At 37.8% G+C, this 19,148-nt stretch overlaps 1 protein-coding gene across 1 annotated transcript in view; it reads left to right on the top strand.

Annotated features, from left to right (window-relative positions):
• The window catches only part of EDIL3 (EGF like and discoidin domains 3), an 841,943-nt gene that overhangs the window by 733,506 nt on the left and 89,289 nt on the right, over positions 1 to 19,148 (top strand). The window contains exon 9 of the mRNA XM_089679626.1: positions 1,943 to 2,127. Coding sequence (XP_089535752.1) covers positions 1,943 to 2,127 — 185 coding nt within the window. The remainder of the gene's footprint in view (positions 1 to 1,942; positions 2,128 to 19,148) is intronic.

Raw genomic sequence — 19,148 nt, 5'->3', positions numbered from 1 at the left:
AACAGTTCACTAAGGGGATCCCTCTCCTTACACCGCTGCTATTCCCATGGCTGGCGTGCGTTCCAGCAACCAGATGTGAAGTCAGAGGAAACTGGAAGAGAGATGTGCAGCTCAAGTCTCAATGCATTTTACGCTGAACGTGTCCTCTTTTTGACTCAAGTAGGCTGCTTTTTGTTGTACTGGGGGGGATTGATAAAGTAAGGGCTTTGCTTTTTCTGTAACATTAAAAAATTTCCTTAATCAGAGCATTTCTAAATAGTTTAGACTAGTGTATGGTTAAAAGACGGCCAACCCGTAACATCAAAATTACAGTAGACATTATTTTTTCCATGCAATAGGATGAGTGTTCTTTTACGATGTCCAGACGACTCACATCCCTTTTTCCTTTTCTGTTGTTGTTAGTTTCTGTTGTTAGTTTAATACATTGTTGGAAACCTCAAAGTTTCATGTCATGTTCAGTTATATCAAGAAAGTATCCCCAATATTCCAGTCAATATACATACCCCCAGCATCTGTTATCCTATGGGGATACAAAATGAGAAGTACATATAAAAAGGCCTTTAGGGATTGATCTCTTTGGAGAACTAAAAGGTGTTTGCCTCCCTTCCCTCTCCTTCTAGGATTTCTTTATGATTAACTTTAGAACTGCCAGTCATTGCCATTTCTAGGTAATAGACAAATTATATACTTTATTATTTTAGTGCAGTAAGCTGCTGAGAATTCTTCAGACAAGTATGAGGAACAACGTACTAGCTAAATTGTATTTCTTTCACAATTTCTTATTATTAAGTGCAGCTAAAGCAAAAGTATTTTTAGTTGTTTTGCTTTGAATAATGTTTTGAAGTGATAGAACCCATCAATACTTGATCTAACTAGGAAGCTTTTTATTGCCATCTGGGTCATCACTAGAGAGGATCACCTCTTTTTGTCCTAGTGACCATTGCACTGGACAGAAAGTAAAGGAAGATTGAAAATTTCCAAAAATCTCCAAAACAGATGAGGGAAAACCTTCTGAATGGAAGTAGGTTCTGATGATAGCTGTCTAAGAGGGAATATTTCCTCACCTTTAAGACATTTCCTCTTGCATTCTCTTATATCTTCACAATGAACAGTGAAGGGAAATCTCCACAATGGGACAACACACACAACAAATGAAAGCCATACAAGTGTTTTAACCCTTCCCTAATCTATCCAAAACTAAATAATAAGGTTTTACCTGCACATACACTTTAACAGTAAAGGACCCAACTGACAAAATATAAACTTGACTCATATTTTTGATACTTTTCTATTACAGGTTTTTAGAGACCTGCAGTGCAGATCAGTCAGAAACTAGCATGCCAAGTTCTTTGCTATCTCATTCTATGATTATTATCCAATTTAAAGAGTTTCACCAGCTTTTGCTACACCTGTGTCATCTTAATCAAAAAAGTTTTCAGTGCAGAGGCATACGAGAAATGTAAATAACAATGTGCACATGATTGGAAAACAAAGTGTTGAGCATAATGTGCAGGTAAATGTAATACTGATTGGTTCCAGTTTTATACTTAAGAAAATTACTGTATAAAGAGGGAGAAAAGCGAGATCACAGCTGCTCTCCGCTTGGGTAATGATTTCCAATTCTGAAATACAGTGAGAAACAGAATAGTGCTATCTTCTAAAAAGATAGTGAGCATCATAGAAAGACAGCCAACAAAGTACTTCTTTGGAATTAGCTCATTTTCTTTTAGAATTTTTCCTAAGGCAAATATAATGAATACTTTTCATATTCACAATCTCCTAGTCTTTTCTAGAAAGAAAATTTCATTTACTGTAATCTGCTCTCCTGCTGTAATATCTCTTCTTTTTCCCGGTAGAGTTCTTGGTTTTTAAAGAACACAAATATGTTTGTTTTCCTGTAAGCCATTGTTCTCATCCATTCTTTTGCTCAATGTTTTCACAGGCTGCTCGGAACCGCTCGGAATGAAATCAGGACATATACAGGATTACCAAGTCACAGCCTCCAGCGTTTTCAGAACACTAAACATGGACATGTTCACTTGGGAGCCCAGGAAAGCCCGGTTAGACAAGCAAGGCAAGGTGAATGCCTGGACATCTGGAAGAAGTGATCAGTCACAGTGGCTTCAGGTAATTGGCACCTCTACATGTTAAAGTTGGACTCCAAGCAGAAAAAAACACCAATTAATTAATGTTTAATACAAAAACAAATGTTTAAATGCAACTACAACGTTTACTGCAAGCACCTGAATTTGACTTTTACTAGCCTCCTCTAATCCCCTGTACAATAGCACTAAGCCTGGAAAAAAGGACAGTACTAGGGGCTAACTAGTATTACATTTGAGCTTGCAAAGAACATTCTGAGAGGGTGTTATGCATTGCTAACATTTCAGCTCTAATTTGCCCTGTTTAACGGGTGATAACTGTAATTATTTAAGATAACATAGTAAGACATACATTTTTTTAGGGACAACTGGACAATCGTTTGGCAATAATGTCTTGCAAAAACAAAGTATGGCAAAGGCATGTAAAGTTTCTTTAGATAAAGCCATATGAATGTCATAATAATGAAATATTAAATACAAAGAAACTGTAGATTGTTTATTGTATTTACGCACTGACATATGCTGACTATCTGCAAGTGGTATTTTGCCAAAACAATTCCCAAAGGTCATTTTTACAACCTGTAATAGTTGGGGGGCAGTGGCAGAGGAAAGAAGCTGGGCATAAAAGATGTGTCCTAAAAAATGTGATAATCTTTTTCATGATGTATCTTTTAGATACAAATTCTAAAGAAGTTAATGTTGTGCCACCACTTTCCAAAGGAAGGTGGCAGGCACAACATGACGTCACGCGCCCAACACTAGTGAAGCTCAGGGAAGGTTACAGGCGGCTGTTTAGGTTCGAGGTCGTCCGTGTCACCGCACTGGAATCCCGGCCTGGAAAGTGACCCAGATATGCTTCTGATCGGCCGCCCATGCAAAGGATTCTGTCACTGATCTCCTGGGTGCTGCAGGGCTTGGCGCACAAGCCTCTCACTGCTGTCCGTGTTATGGTGGCATCCCGCAACTATGCTGACTTTGCAACCAAAGCAACATTTGACATTAAGGGAACAACACCCGTTTAACCCCTTAAGGGGAACTCTGGTGGACGTGGATCACCAATAAAGCCATAAGGATCCTGTCTGATGACCATCCATCCCTTAGAGGGAAGGCTACATAGTTCCTGACCCCCCTTGATGACACCTGGAGTATTGATATAAAGGTGCATTATATATGGGCGTCCGGTGAGTGCGCATTACTTACACTAATACTGCACGAACACCGCTTACAGAATATCAAACACTTTAGGAGCACAAAAGTCACTTTTGAACTGTTTTTATATATATATGAACTTTGCATTTGAAACATATTTTTTTAGTTGATTTTATATGTCTTAAGCGCTGCACCCCTTTCACAGTATATTTTATAAGGTTTTTTTTTGGTTACCTTTTGTGCACAGCGGCTTTTTATTGTGTTTTAGAGCGCTCACATTTTTATCCATTTTTATTTTGGTTTTGGATTTTGCAAATGTGACAAACGTGGGTGAGACCACTGCCCTTTTGACCAATGACTGGTCAACTCCACACTGCACTGTCACTGATTTGCAACATTGACACTGTCAGTCCTACCCTGCACAAAGATTTTCCAGCTTACGAGACCACAATCTAGGTGCCAACAGACTGAGAGTGATTATCACTGGGTTTTGTTAACTAAGCAATGAACCTTTCAAACTGCCAACACCTGCGTCTGTTTACTGAGAAGTAGGACATGTTCCCAATATTAGCAATAGCAACCATGATTTTAGAATAAACATCTGTAACACATGCTGTCACCACAGACAGTTGTATTCTGAGATTTACACTACAGTAGCCCTCTTCAAGAGACAGGGATTCTTTTAGCTTGCATTAGGCATTAGAGCCAATTTTAGCACTTTTCAAATATTTCTAGTTTATAATGAAAAGGTAAAATATGGTGCAAATAAAATATTTACAAAAAAAAGGAATTACAAAGAAATAAAGGTACAATAATGCAACAGCAAGATAAACGGGTTAAAAATGAAAATAGTTGCAAGCGTTTGCAGAGTCCAATGAATAAGCAAGATGGTACATTGGCTCTCTTAAGTCCTGTTAGGTATTCCTTGGTTAAACGCTAAACAAGAGCTGTTCAATGTGGTTGCAGCACACTTTTCTTTGATATCAAAGGGGTGTTGACAAAGACTGCCTGGCCAATTAAGCGGCTGAGGAGTGTCCTTGGGATATCTTTGTGTTTATGACTGTATCCTAGGTACAGTTTTCTATAAGTATTAATATTTCTGAATACCTACAGGTTACAATCTGCTAACATGCATATTATTGTCCAGCATGAAATTAGCTTTGAAATGGATATAAATAGGACAGGTTTCGATTGTCTACTTTACCTAGCATGGTTAATGTGTCTCCTTAGCTCCCCATATTGGCCAATATAGGGGTGTTTGGACTTTAAACATTATTAATTAACTGATGAAAGTAAACATGTCATTATTATGGCTGTACTGTCATTATTTCAAAATTTATGAAATATACTGGGATTATGGATTCTGCTGAGAGACAGAAATGTGTATTCTGAAAAATTCAGCTAAGGTATTTTCAATGCGGTAGTCTGGCAGATATCTATAGAAAAGGGGATCACTGCTGTTCTTCACCAACTTGTGTTAGAAACTGTCATGGCTGAATTCTGAACAACATGGCATCCTTGTCCTTTCACACATCTTTGTGAGGGGCCCAGTACGTGTTACCATTACACCAAACTTTAATCATGTTCCCCAAACCCACCTCAAACCAAACCCAGGTGTGTGCAACTCATCACTAATGGATTGTCAGCTGTAAAGTTGTAAAGCAGAATTATACTTATGATCAGAGCAAAAGTCAGAGCAGGTGATAGAAGAGTATAGTTTCAGAACCATGTGGGTTACCAACCATGGACTGTAGGATACAAAATGCAAGTGCAGGTACTCAGACAGAGTCAAGTGTCAATTCAGGCTAGGCCAGGAATCATGCATGGTTAGGACAGTGAAGCCCTAAATGAGAAAATCATGAAGGTATTTTAATGCTGACCTCTTCTTCTGATATGGCCATCAACCTGATCCTCTTTCATCAATAGTTTTAGGTACTGACGCACAAACATTATACCAGTATGATTATTGACTTTCTTCTAGAAACATAGCATTTTTAGAACTAGAAAGCTAGCATTTTACATGTCAGCTATAGCAGCCCCCAGCTTTTTCTCATGGAAGGTGTAATTTAATTTTAATTAAAGATAAATATGCAAAGAGCAATGCAATGGCTGAAATGTTAACTATTCTGTAAAAAAAATGCTGTTTTAGTTTCCATTATGCACAGATCACAAGAATGAAAGCCTAGGTATTTGGTTACATGATCTCCATTAAAGAAGAGGATAAGAGTTCAGTGTACACTACCCTGATAACCCACTGTACACTACCCTACAAACTAAAGGCCTCTGTACACTGCCCTACAAACTAAAGGCCTCTGTACACTGCCCTACAAACTAAAGGCCTCTGTACACTGCCCTACAAACTGCTAAACATATCTTCCACCCCTCTGACTTCCTGTGCACTGCCCTACCAACTCCTATGCACTGTCCTGCTGACTTTGTATCCTCTTCCTGCCTGACATTTTTCACTGCACCCCCACATCAGACAGGCTGGATCCAACCTTGGCTATATCTCATCAGAGTTCATGTGATTAATACTTTTTAAATGTGTGTCGTGTAATAGAAGGAGTCTAGAAAATATTTTCTCTAGGAAAGGTGAGTATTTCAGCAGTTCTTTTTATCCATCATTCTAGCAATGCTACCTTAAAGAATATGTTCACCTTTCGAACATGTAACATGTTACACCCATATACTGTAGATTGTACGCCCCTTGAGGGTTAGGGACTGATGTGAATGTATAATATATATGTAAAGTGCTGCGTAAATTGACAGCGCTATGTAAGTACTTGCAATAAATAAATAAAGGTGTAACATGTAATAAGTTACAAACGGACCAGCCCCCGCTTCTACCCTCTCCCCATTGTGACAGCTAGCAGGTAATCTTATCCTCCCCGCTAGCTGATACAATTTAAGAATAACACAGCTGTGCGGGGCCTTAAAATAGTTAAATAGCAGAGGAAAAGAAGAAAAGAAGTAAAATCCTGGTGAGTGAGACATGATGCCATTTTTGGAGGGTATAAAGTGGCGGGAGTGAGGGATGGGGGTTTTACTAAGACTTGTGCACTCAGAATCTGGTGCAGCTGTGCATGGTAGCCAATCAGCTTCTAACTTCAGCTTGTTCAATTAAGCTTTGACAATAAAACCTGGAATGTAATTGGTTTGTATGCAGAGGCGCACCAGATTTTGCACACTCCAGTTTTAGTAAATAACCTTCTGTGTGTCACTTTTTAAATTTTCTGCTCTTTGAAGCTAAGTGTTGACTTTGCCTGTTCACAAGAAACTAGATTTGTTTAATTGGTTGCTAGCAGATGTAAAACTGCACACTGTAAAAATAAATTAAAAATACTTTGCATAGGTTTAGGATTATTAGCAAGCTAAATCCAGATGTCTGCTTCCTCATTTCTGTTAATGTAAAATGTGTTCTTTTCAGAAAATATTTTACTTGAAAAGTGTTTTTTTTTTACATAAATTATGTGTATATACAAATTATCAGTTGTACTATAAGAGCACTTAAACAGAAGTCGCCTCCTAAGAAAGGAAAAAATTACATGGCTTAAGTTATAATTCCATGGATGTAGAAATAGATATCAAATTTAAACATAATGCGCATTTGTAAGCTTTGACTTGCATGCAGTCTATGCTGCTGTAAACCAGCTTTGGACCTTGCACTAAAATTGATGTAACCCTTTTTATTACTATCTCATCTTCATCCCTGAGTCAAGGCTTCATTTTTAACGTCCTTGTGAACTTAATCTAACCCCTTAATTTTTTTCTCTTGACCAACTATGGAGGCAATCGAAGAGTTTTGTAGTTTCTTTTTTTCAATCAGTAACTCTGTAAGAACTTGCAGTGTAATAACCTTGAGGCTCTCTACTCTTTAGATGCATCTTCATATCCTCATAATCAATTTTATGATCACATAGGTGGTACACTATACCTGTTCCTGTTGCAAACTTGATATATATACTGTGTATATATATATATATATATATATAGCTATATCACTTATGCAACTTTTTTTATGTCAGTTGTTTATAACTACTTCTGAATATTCTGTGCTTAACAGGGACAGATAGTTATGCTTGCATAAGCCTGTTATATTTTTATAAGGCTGCAAGGGATTTATTTAAGCTTGTGATTTGTAGCTCATTTACTCTATTTTCTTGGTGTTAAAATATTCTTCAGTCCCCACTCTTCCTTTGCATTGTACATTTCCCACATGACTTTCTCTGTAACCACATAAAATGACAAAAAATGCTATATAAAGTATAGAGCTGGGATATTGTTCAGCCCATGATGCACAGAACAATATAAATCCTGGAGATTTACTAACATTGAAATAACATGTAGTAGAAAAGCATCCTCTAGGGAAGAATTAAGTTCCATTGTTTAATAATGTTGGCTTTAGCAACTAAAGTAGTATAGTAGTGTGGTAGGTTCTATACATACATAATGCTTAAATAATCTCATTGTGGCTGTTTCAATGCCTTTTCCATTTTCATTTGTTCTATTCTTTCAATACTTTTTTTTTTTTAAACTTCCATTTTTTGTATATATTCAAGAGAATAATAAACCAGTTCTTAAAGACACATTGCTATCTAGAGATAAAAAGGCATACTTTCAAACAGTTAAAATACCAAATGCCTTCCTATATTATTTTCTCTTTCATTGCAGCCAGTCCTTGCTGCTCTCCGTGGCTTCTCTACTTTGATATCTGAGGCCTATAACAATCATTTTTCTATGGATTCCTTATTACACCTCCTGGAATATACTGACCTGTGTATGAACTCTGAGGCTGCCTTGATACCAAATTCACCCACTGTCAATGGATGAGAAACTAATTTCAGCTGCATAAAGGAGACTATAATTATGATTGTGTTTAGTAACCAGCGGTTGTACTGCTACTAAGTCATCATGATTGAAAACCAAACTCCAGGCAAACTTTTTTTCTTTTTGGTTTTGTCGGAGTGGAGCTGGAATAGAGCCTCAGTTGTGTTTCTATTTCTGTCTGCGTCTCTGTTGTGGAGACTCTTAACGTCCAGTCCCACGGATTGCAGAGGAAGTAGAGAAATTTCCAGTGGAGATACAGATAGTCAAAAAAGCCAAAAGTGAATTTCTATTTGTGACCTGCTCTATCCCCCAAAGAAGCGTTTGACTGGAAATGGGCTTGAAAACATGTCTAGTGAATAAAGCAGAAGTGATATTAGGACATGTAACAAGATAAATATATTGTAAAATATATCAATGTAATATAAATGTAATAGAAAGAAAGATTACAGATAGTAATCCATGGCTTAGTTTGAAAAAAGATTTTCCATTTTCAGGGAATTAAAGCAGAACTCCGGGCAAACATTTCTTTACATGTCCTCCTTGCTGATTTCCTACCTTCACTGAATATGTCATCCATCTTCTGGTTCACTCAGTACTTGCTCTGAAATAGCCTATTCATTTTCAAATCAAATCGTTAATTCTCTTTGGTTTCCTGTTGTAAGACCGGTGGCTGCTATGCCTCCTATTCTCCCAGCCACTGATCTTTACACAATCCTTCTGTAGTTATTTCTCCAGGAAGCAGTGATGGGCAGACCAAGAATTCCAAACACATTCAACATGTGCAGGCCTAGTGTACCCATCCACATTCACTACAATTCCCTGGGGTTAAGGGAACTGCAGTTTCTTTTTACTGCAGAGAACAAGGAAAGGATATGATGTAATCCCGGCTGTTACACCTCCTCCTTGGCAGAGAAGATGCTGTTATCTTTTGAATTACAGAGATGGGGTAATGAACATTCAATTAGACTTTTCTTCTAAATGGTAAAGATTTTCAAAGTTGTATTCACTGTTTAGTGTTTTGTGTAGGGGGTATACTAATAAGTGATTATTTTGTCTATCCTGGAGTTCTTCTTTAAAGGATAAGGTAACTTTTCCAGAAAAAATAACACATGCACACAGTTTTGCATGAAAAAAAATGTGCATTTATTATTTTTTACTGGAGGGGCCTAGAAGGTATTGCATTTGTCACCAGTGCATCAGGGGTGTAGGGTCAGGTAGCCTTCTGCCTGCATCTCCATACGGGCTGATTGTTTGAAAGCTGTAGGGCCTGCGAATGAACTACAAGTGTGCTTAACTGACAGTACTTGAACTTCATTCATTCACAGGTGAATGGATGATGCATACATGTGGGCAGAACCACGCACTGCTATTTTCACAAAGTGACAGCAGGTGTGGGGAGAAGATCCCATGCCTACTGTCATACTAAGGGGGGGATTGGCTGAACTGCAAACAGGAGCTGGAACATGTTACATGACAACCTCCCCTCTGTACTCCTTGTACTGCTATAACAGGCTGTCAAATATATATATATATATATATATGTATATGATATAAGATCAGGTGACATTTCCCTGATAAGATAGCGATAAAAACTTGATAGGAGTATTTACTTTTCTAAGTCTATGCAAACTGAAATATGAATTGCCTAAATTTGGGACTGCGTTTGGGTTCAGTGAGATTGAATGTGCTATTGATACCATACTGAATGATTGTCAAGATATGATTAAATCTGAGACTGTTTGACACTTCCCACTTGATTACTTTGCATACAGTTGCCCTTTAATACACACTTAAATACACAAATGGTTGACATGATCTTTCATACTACCTACACAATAGCTCTCATGCATAAACAATTAGATACACAAGCAGTCTTCTGGCACAGATTTGCCAGCTGATACAATGTAGAGGATTTGGGCAGCTTTTGCTGTGTTAGTACTGCATACTTTCAAGCAGTATGTAGGCAGTTTATTTCAGGATTGTTATGTCTCACCCACATTAACCTCTATTGCCAGTGCCTCACTAAGTTATATGTGTAACAAAGTGCATCAGGAGGTGTTTTGAGATGGTGCAGTTTTGGATTCTTTATCAGTGTTCTATAAGATGGAACACATTTTGAGCACATACTGTATCTAAGAACCATTCAAAATCATATTTTCTTCGTAACTTACAATGGAAAACACCACTGTTGTATTTCCCAAATTGATTAGGAACATGTATTTATCTGCTGTATTCCTATTACACAGTTAAAGCGGAGCTCCAGTTAAACCTATCAAAAAGAAACGTCAGCAGCTACAAAAACTGTAGCTGTTGACTTTAAAAAAAACAGCCACCTCCACCTGACCTAGGATCCAGTGGTGTACTCACCGCAGCCAGTTTCATCGGCCATCCTCTCTCCCCGGCACTGGCATCTTAGTGTGGGCATGTAGGCATGCTGTCACAGCCGAATGCCCACTGTGCATGGGCAAGTAGTGCTGCGCCTTGAGAATGGTTCCATAGTCTTCTGGACCTGTTACATGTCCCAGAAGTCTACGGGGAGAGAGGAGAACAACTTCCACTTCCGACCAACTAGAAGATCGCAGTGGAAGTGGGAGAGGGTACCTGTCGAAATTGGGTACCCACTCCCCAAAGGTGTCAATTCCTCACAGGGAGCAGAGGACCAATACTTAAAGCAGAACATCCCCTTTTGAGTGGAGATCTGCTTTAAGTACTGTCCATGATCCTTTTTTTTTTGCACGAACAGTTACATTTTCAGGACAGACTTTTGGATGTGTTCCTGTCTTCTCAGTCCACAAGTTTGTCCTGAAAATGTGATTGTAAGTGTAAAAAAAAAATGTTTTATATATATATATATATATCTCATGGACAATTATTGACTGCTTGGCTACCTTTCACATTAAATGTTCAAATAAGCCTTGGTCACCTTCCCCATGTGTAATGATTCTACTAAAAAACATCAGTCATACAGGCTAGAGTATAGGTAAAGTGATACTAGTGGTACTAGGGGCAAAATAAGAAATGACATATATGATGCCATCTGTCACTAGCATTAATGGAGTCGTCTTTGCTTCCGAGTTCCCCTTAGTTTAATTTTTACCTGGCAGTCTTGCTGTTATTTTTAAACTTTCTTTCCAGAAAAAATTAAAGTTAGGCAGGCTGTACATTAACCAACATTTTTGGTCATGGTCAACCCATGGTTGAAGGAAAGAAAATTGCTCAGTTCCCGCTGCAACACTGAATGTTCCCACAGAGCTATTGTATTTTGACAGCAGGAGGTTTCCCAGTTATCAGAATACAATGATCACTAATTTTGGCTATAACAATTCAAGTGAATAAAAAGACAGGCTGGTTGTCCTTAAATCGATCAACAGATTGACTTCAGGACAACCAGAATGCCCATATATGGATGGAGATTTGTCTGGTTCATGCTGAACTAGCACAATTTCTATCCACCTATGGCCAGCTTTAGAGGGCTAAGGCAAACCATTTAATAATAAAACCTTTATCACAAAAGGAATAAAAGTGTTAGCTGGAGTGGAGCTGGAGGGTTTTAATAAGTTAGTTACTATCTTAAAGTCCATTTAAATCTATTAGTCCATCTACCACTATCCTCTAAAGATAGTGTAGCTGGCTATAGATGTCTTTGCTGCTCCTCCATAGCTAGAGGAGCCATTGTAAGACAGGAAATGTGGTATTGGCTGGATCACCAGGTGAAAAAAAAGAAAAAAGCCTAAAAACAGAAAACTGATGCAGCCACCACACCTAAGATATGGTAATCTGCAATAAAATAAGGTTTTGGGTTTAGATACACTTTCATTTCAGCCTAAATTATATAGATGTAAAGAAAAAACACCATTCATGCATCTTAGATAGGTAACCAATCCCCCCGAAAGAGTTTTGGATCCTGAGCTGCTTTAGTCTGAATGGAAGATATCAAGAAAGGAACACAGAGAACCTCTATCTACATTATAATACATACAGTAAGGAGAGCTTCTATTAAACTCACAATTGTAGTATAAAAAGAGTAGGGCAGACAATCAATTCTGTTTCCAATAGTTTTGCCTTCCATCTTTGTCAGAGGCATTTATGGAGTCTTGAGGCCAGAAGTGGAATTTTGCAGATTGTCGCATGATCTGCTTAAATCATTCATATGGTATATTAAATTAGATGTAAACCCCGACTAGATTACATATACTTTGTTAAAGCATTGCTCACATGTTTTCCATAATTTAATATAACAGGACGTGTGTGAGAAGACACTTCATGGTAAGATCAAGAATTATTTTAATAAAAGGTATAGGTTTCAGAAAGAGTAAAAATTACTTTTGAAAATAAATTAGTGTGTTAAAGATTATTTGAGGCCTTTTTTGGCTAGGTTTACATCTACCGATTCAATGTGGTTGATTTACGGCAAGTTTATCTTCACTGTGCAAAGTGAAATTTACTAAATAAGGAAATAGCTTGCCTGATCTGTACTCAGGGTCTCAGTGTTATTATTTTAGTACCTAATAGACAGAGCACTGTTTTCTCAAGAGCATACCGGCTTTTATTAGAGAGTAGGGAATGCAGTCTGTAAAGTGATATTCAGTGGCGTATTCACAAACTGGGGAGGTGGGGGCACTGGCTGAGGAACTGGTGAGGCTCCACCATGGAATCCATGGAGGTTACATGCCACTGGAGGATGGGACACTGGGCTTGGCTCCGGAGAGGTTAAGGTTAGTGCTGGACTAACTATCTCTCTCTCTCTCTGCGGGCAGTGACAGGGGCTGGAGGGATTTGTTTGGCAGAGAGTGGCGGAGGGGCCTGGAGGGGGGGTGCTGGTGATGGTGGGGGGGGGGGCGCCCAATTTTAGTGTTGTCTAGTGCAGCACAGGAGCTAAATACACCACTGGTGATATGAAAGTGTTACTAGATCCACAACAGTAAAATCAGTCTGTATATGCAGTAAAGCATAATTGATATACTCACTATGGAACCTAATGGGTTAATTCTCTAAATTGTGTAAAAACACTCTTCGATTCTGATTTCTCAGATCCTCCCCTTCTTCTAGTGTCTCCTCTTTTCTCTCAATGAATTGACATTTTCAGTATCACATGCAATATATATGGTCACCTGACTGACATAACGCATGCTATAACCTTTAGTGAATTGTCCCCATTGAGGCTGATTTACTAAAGGCAAATAGACTGTGCACTTTGCAAGGGAAGTTAGGCTTTGTAAAGAAATTTTAGTGAATGATGAGGAGAAATAACAGAGAAAAGCTCATCAGTCTTTTTTAGCTTCTTTACTGTACAGTCACAAGCAGGAGGCAGAAAAGTGACCTAGCTGAATTGCTTAATTGCAGTAGAGGTTTTGTCACCAGGCTGGCTGTACTCTGGTAGACCGCTGTAATTCTCAGGATTGGGTGGACAAAATTACAAAACCTTTGACAGGTCCCTTGTATGTTTTAATGGTGTATTTAGCTGTTTTGCTTGGAGTCTGGCTTCCACCCAGGTTATATAAAATCTTCAAAAAGTAACATTAATACAAAATCCAGAATGGAGGTTGAAACTCTTTGATAATTGCTATGGTAGGCTGGTAAAGATAGGATCAAAGATATAAAGTTCTCTTCACTAGAGTTTCCAAGAAATATATGGATTTACTGGGTGACTCAGCATTGCTTGAAATATAGGTTTGCCTGTTTGCTTTGTACACTCTCCAATCTGTAAAAATGACTTACTCATTGGTACGCACTAATATGTACTGGCGACTGTAGAATAACAAGCCCAACAATGCACCCTTTATATAATGGAGAATTAGAACATCACATAATGATAAAATTGCACAGCACATGATGACTGCATCAGGCAGCAAGGAAATTAGTTGCTTACCTCTGAAAGTACTGGTGGTGAAATACTTTTTAGGCGGCAACTGAAAAAGCAAGATTGCTTTGCATTAGCATGTAGCACTTCTTAAATTGTTTCCATTCTGTGTGTATTTTTTTGTTCTAATTTCTGCTTGTCTTCCATTGTTAATCTCATTTACATTTTTTTTTTTTTTGTGAGCCAACAGAATGAAAAGGCAAAAAGCAGAAAATGCAAGCCATTGTCAAATGCATGCCTATTTGTTTTCATAAAAGAACTAATTTTGTCAAATGGCTCTTTGTGGCTTTTCTACCTACAGTTTAAATTGAATTAAATGGTTGTTTACCAGTAGTTACACAAGCCTAGTAGTTGAAGCATGCAAGTACAAGAGATACTTGTTTTGTATCTGCAAAGAGCCAGAATAAGGCAATGAATTTTTATGAGATAGGCACTCCACTTGTTGTAAGAGAAGCCTATCTGCATGAAAATAAAGCATTTACTAAGCTACAGACAATGTTTGTTAACAGAAAATGTACCTCAATGCCTAGTACTTGCTAACATTTGAGTGAAAGTCGGGGATGTTTGTGCTGAAATAGTGAAGGTGTAATATAAATATATATACAGAGGTTGGACAAAAATATGGAAACACTACATTATTTTCATTTGTGAAAGTGACGACATGTTTTGCATTGAAAGCGGAAGTGATATTACATTCTTTTGCTCCCGCTGTTTGATGAGACACCTAGCTAACAGGTGGAAAGCCTCACTATTGTCACTCCTCACTGCGGTGCTGCTATTAATTTGACATATGTAGTCATGTCAGAGCTTACTAAGATTTAAAGAGGACAAATTGTTGAAAGGTAGAGTCACTGCCAGTGACAATGTACACATTTTGGCTGACCATGTGTACCCCATGGTGCAGACGTTTCCAGAAGACATTTGCAACACGTTAATTCTCAGATTCACACACCTGGTGTTGTCACATTGTGGTTTGATGAGTATGCAGATGAAGTCGTTCACCTTCCCAGGGCACTGCAGTTGCTTGACCTCAATGTCATAGAGCTATTAAGAGTAGGATCAGATTCCATTATTTACCATCCAAGACTCATATTTGTCAATTCCCAGGAGAATTCAGGCCATCTTGGATGCCAAAGTGATCCAATGCCATATTAGGTAAAGATTACGTCCTTTTACCCATATATGTATATTATATATAGGAGTTGGATATATATATATATAGTTATTTTTTTTTTTAGAGTGGAGGGCACTAGCAAGATATAATCAAATAGACAAGATCCAGATGTGTTCCCAGCAACCACCAAAATAAACAATAAGAAGAAGACGTTGCAGCACAGGTGGTAATATTTGTTGCTCGTTAAATTACATATGATCTAGCAAAGTTTCAGGCATCCCTGTCCTTTATTAAGATAAAGTTAACAATTCAATTATCAGCATATAACATATGAAACTGGAAATAACATGTAATGAAGTAATCATTGGACATCAACAAGATACACAATAACATCAGTCTGCACCAGATGTAACCACTTATCTAGTTATAGATTCAGGCAGATGTTTCTTAATTTAGAAGAAATCTGTAACAGAGAAAATAAGCAAATATACATTGAAGAAACAAATCTAAATCAAAATTGTTATTCAGATCTCCTTCTTTTTGTTTATTTTGGTGGTTGCTGGTAACACACCTGGTTGCATGCATACACCCTTTGATTATATCATGCTGGTGCTCTTCACACTCGTAAACTATTTGTATCTACATCCATAGTGGATTGTGCACCTCTGTTTGCCTTATGAATATTGAAGCTGGTGGGGCAACACGTGGTGTGTTTTTTCACTCCACAGAGGAAAGAGCAATAATTTACAACTGAGACAGTAGGATCCTGTACATTTTTAGGTAATTCTACTCCTGCTAAAAACACTCAGTCACTTGTGTAATGTTGGCTAGATATCGTTGGGCGCAACATATCCCTGGAGGTTTGTAGGCCAAATTGGTACCTACCTTGTTTGCAGACATTGAAGAGTATTAGAGTCTAATTGCTCAGGTTCTTAGGCTCCTTTTACATGGGGCGGACCCATTTAATAGATCTGCCTGCTCAGCGGGAATCTCTTCACTGATCCCCGCTGAGCAAGCAGATGACAGGTTTGCATCCTCTCTGCTGCTGCAGAGTGGACACAGAGCAGCTCGCTCTCCTCAATGGGCAGTCAGATAAAAATGAACTGTCTGTCAGTTTCCACCCAACCCAGTCCAATGGACAGAAGGGGAATTGGATCCCCATCCGTCCCTTTTGTGGGTCAGATCAGATTGGATGTCGGCAGGTGTAAACGGACACGTCTGTTCACACCCGCCACTCCATAGAGGAGAATGGAGATTTTGATTGGGTTCGCCTTAAAAACACGATTAGAACATCCATGTAAAAGAGACCTAAACAACTGCTAAAATTATTTGATTTGCACTGATTATTGTATTCATACAAAAGGAGCAGCTTGAACAGATTGTCCATTACAATCAGCACTATCAACAAACCATTTGAATGCGCTGAAAGAAATGACGAAGACAACAACATAGAAAATATTTTTTCAGGCATTTTTCAAGTGTTTTTTCAGGCGTTTTTGAGCATTTTCTTCAGCAGTTTTGCTGTTTGAGGTGAAGTCTATGGGGACAAAACACTCAGATCTGCCTGAAAACTAATGCAAGTACTTTTGTGAGCGACAGTTGACAGAATTCTCAAGTGTGAAAAGGGGCCATTGGAAATAATGGAATTTTACTTGGTGAGTGTTTCTGAGCGTCAAGCTTTGAGCTGAAAAATGCTCAAGTGCGAACAGGGTCTAATGCAGGCCCTAGACGGGATGAAAATCGTCCATTTTTTAAATAAAAAAAATGAAAAATCGGTCGTTCGATTGGCCAACGTTACCACCACCGGTAAAAAAATCGGCCAATTTTCATCCCGTCTGCGGCTGGCATTTAATTACTTCTGTCCCTTGCAGAGAGCTCCGCTATTATATTTTACATGAAAAAGTCTTGCGTTTGCAACAATGTATCCATTTGTATCCATTTCGGATACAGATGTTTTTATTTGGATACAAATTGATACATTGTTGCAACCGCAAGACTTTTCATATATATAATATAATAGCAGACTGGAATTATTATTCTTCTTTTTCTTCTTCTTTTTCTTATTCTTCTTCTTTTCTTCTTTTTCTTTTCTTCTTCCTCTTCTTCTTTTTCTTCTTCATCTTCTTCTTTTTCTCCTTCTTCTACTTATTTTTCTTATTATTTTTCTTCTTCTTCTTTTTCTTTTTTCTTCTTCTTCTTTTTCTTTTTCTTGTACTTCTTCTTCTTCTGCTTCTTCTGCTTCTTCTTCTGCTTCTTCTTTTTCTTCTTCTTCTTTTTCTTCTTCTTCCTCTTCTTTTTTTTTTTTCTTATTCTTCCTCTTCTTTTTCTTCTTCTTTTTCTGCTTCCTCTTCTTCTTCTTCTTTTTCTACATCTTCTTTTTTTTTCTTCTTTTTTTTTCTTCTTCTTTTTTTCTTCTTCTTTTTTCTTCTTTTTCTTCTTCTTCTTTTTCTGCTTCTTCTTCTTTTTCTACATCTTCTTCTTTTCCTTCTTCTTCTTTTTTTTTCTTCCTCTTTTTCTTCTTCTTCTATTTCTGCTTCTGCTTCTTTTTCTTCTCCTTCTTCTTTTTCTTCTTCTTTTTCTTCTTCTTGCAGGTCACGGCTCATGCGTATATTTTTTATCGGTAAAACGATCAGCCGATTTGCCCATCATTGCCGGGAAAATCAGCCGACTGTCAAAATCGGCCGCAAATTTTCCAACTTGACTGATAAAACAAATGTGCCAAAACCCCCAAAAATGGCCGACCAATTAACCCACTAATGGTGCAAAAATTGTCCGATTTTTTTCGGGCAAAAAATTGGCAAATTTTTGACCCGTCTATGGCCTTCATTAGTGTTCAGATCCAGGCAGGTATATTTTGATGTAATTTAGTATATGTGTTGTACCACCCTGATCTTTTTGTGTAGTCTCACCTGTTGTATATACAAAGTACAATTGTTTGGCTGGAACTTAAAAAAAATGAAGGGTTAGGGAGGGTTTAGGCTAGAGCCAAGACCTATCACCAAAATGTCTGAAAACAAAAAGCAATCCTTACTGTACACAATGTATGTATGTATAAAAAAAACTGTATTCATACCCATAAACAAACACAACCAGGATAGATTTACCCTGCATGTTGGGTACCAAAACCCCCCCCCCCACTTCCTTGTAAGTGTAAAGCCAATAATGTGCTACACATCTACAACCCAATGTGGTTGTCCCACTGCCTACATGGTAACAGACTAAGAATAAAAAGAAAACATCATTCATCTGTTGGTCATGGAAGGGAAATGACACAATAAACTATACCAAACTTCAATATGAATCTGATTTGCTTTGATAAATGCAGTAGGTAGACTGAGATTTGGTTCATTTACATTAATTTTTTGGATGAAAATGTCATTGTTGGAGATTCATATGCATCCGAATTTCTGAATGGACATAGAAATGAATGAAAACGAACCCAAATAAAGTTATAATGAAAAAAAATAAATAAATGCAGTTGTTTCATTTAGATGACATCAATTTTTAATTAAATCGAAAATTGTCCTAATTAATTGTGAATAGCTGTGGTTGTTTTTTATTAAAGTCCAAAGCCCAGTTTTTCAACGTTTCAACATTTTTTCAAGTTACAACAACACTTTAGGTGTGCACGTTGCAGTAAAAAAAAAAAACACATTTAATATAAAAGAGAACAGAAACAAAAGAAATATGAACATAATTAGACAGTATGGTAAACTGTACAATACAAAAACACAAGACGACATAAACCTACACATTGTTGGGTTACATTAGTTGTCAGAGGCTTGGTAAGTAAAGAGGTATCTGAGCTAATAAGGGGGGGGGGGGGGGAAGAAATTCTGCCAAAGGAAGAATGATCCCATGGTTCCCAAATAGATCGAGTAGTCACCCAATAGAGCTGTAAGATATTCCATTTCTCTAATTTCAGATATCGCTCTTAAAAGATGATTTAGTGTGGGGACATCGACTGATTTCCAGAATCGTGGTATCACCCGTCTAGCAGCCGTCAGAATATGTATTCCCAACCTCTTAGATTGCTTAGAAATACCCCTTAAGGGTAGTCCCAAAAGATAATGTAGCGGGTCTAGGGGAAGGGTAA

Source organism: Staurois parvus, unplaced genomic scaffold (genome assembly GCF_062004578.1).
Source record: "Staurois parvus isolate SC_StPar_1 unplaced genomic scaffold, SC_StPar_1.0 ptg000229l, whole genome shotgun sequence".
Taxonomy (NCBI): Eukaryota; Metazoa; Chordata; class Amphibia; order Anura; family Ranidae; genus Staurois; species Staurois parvus.
Note: the sequence above shows the minus strand (reverse complement) of the source record. Positions and strands in the feature narration are given on the sequence as shown.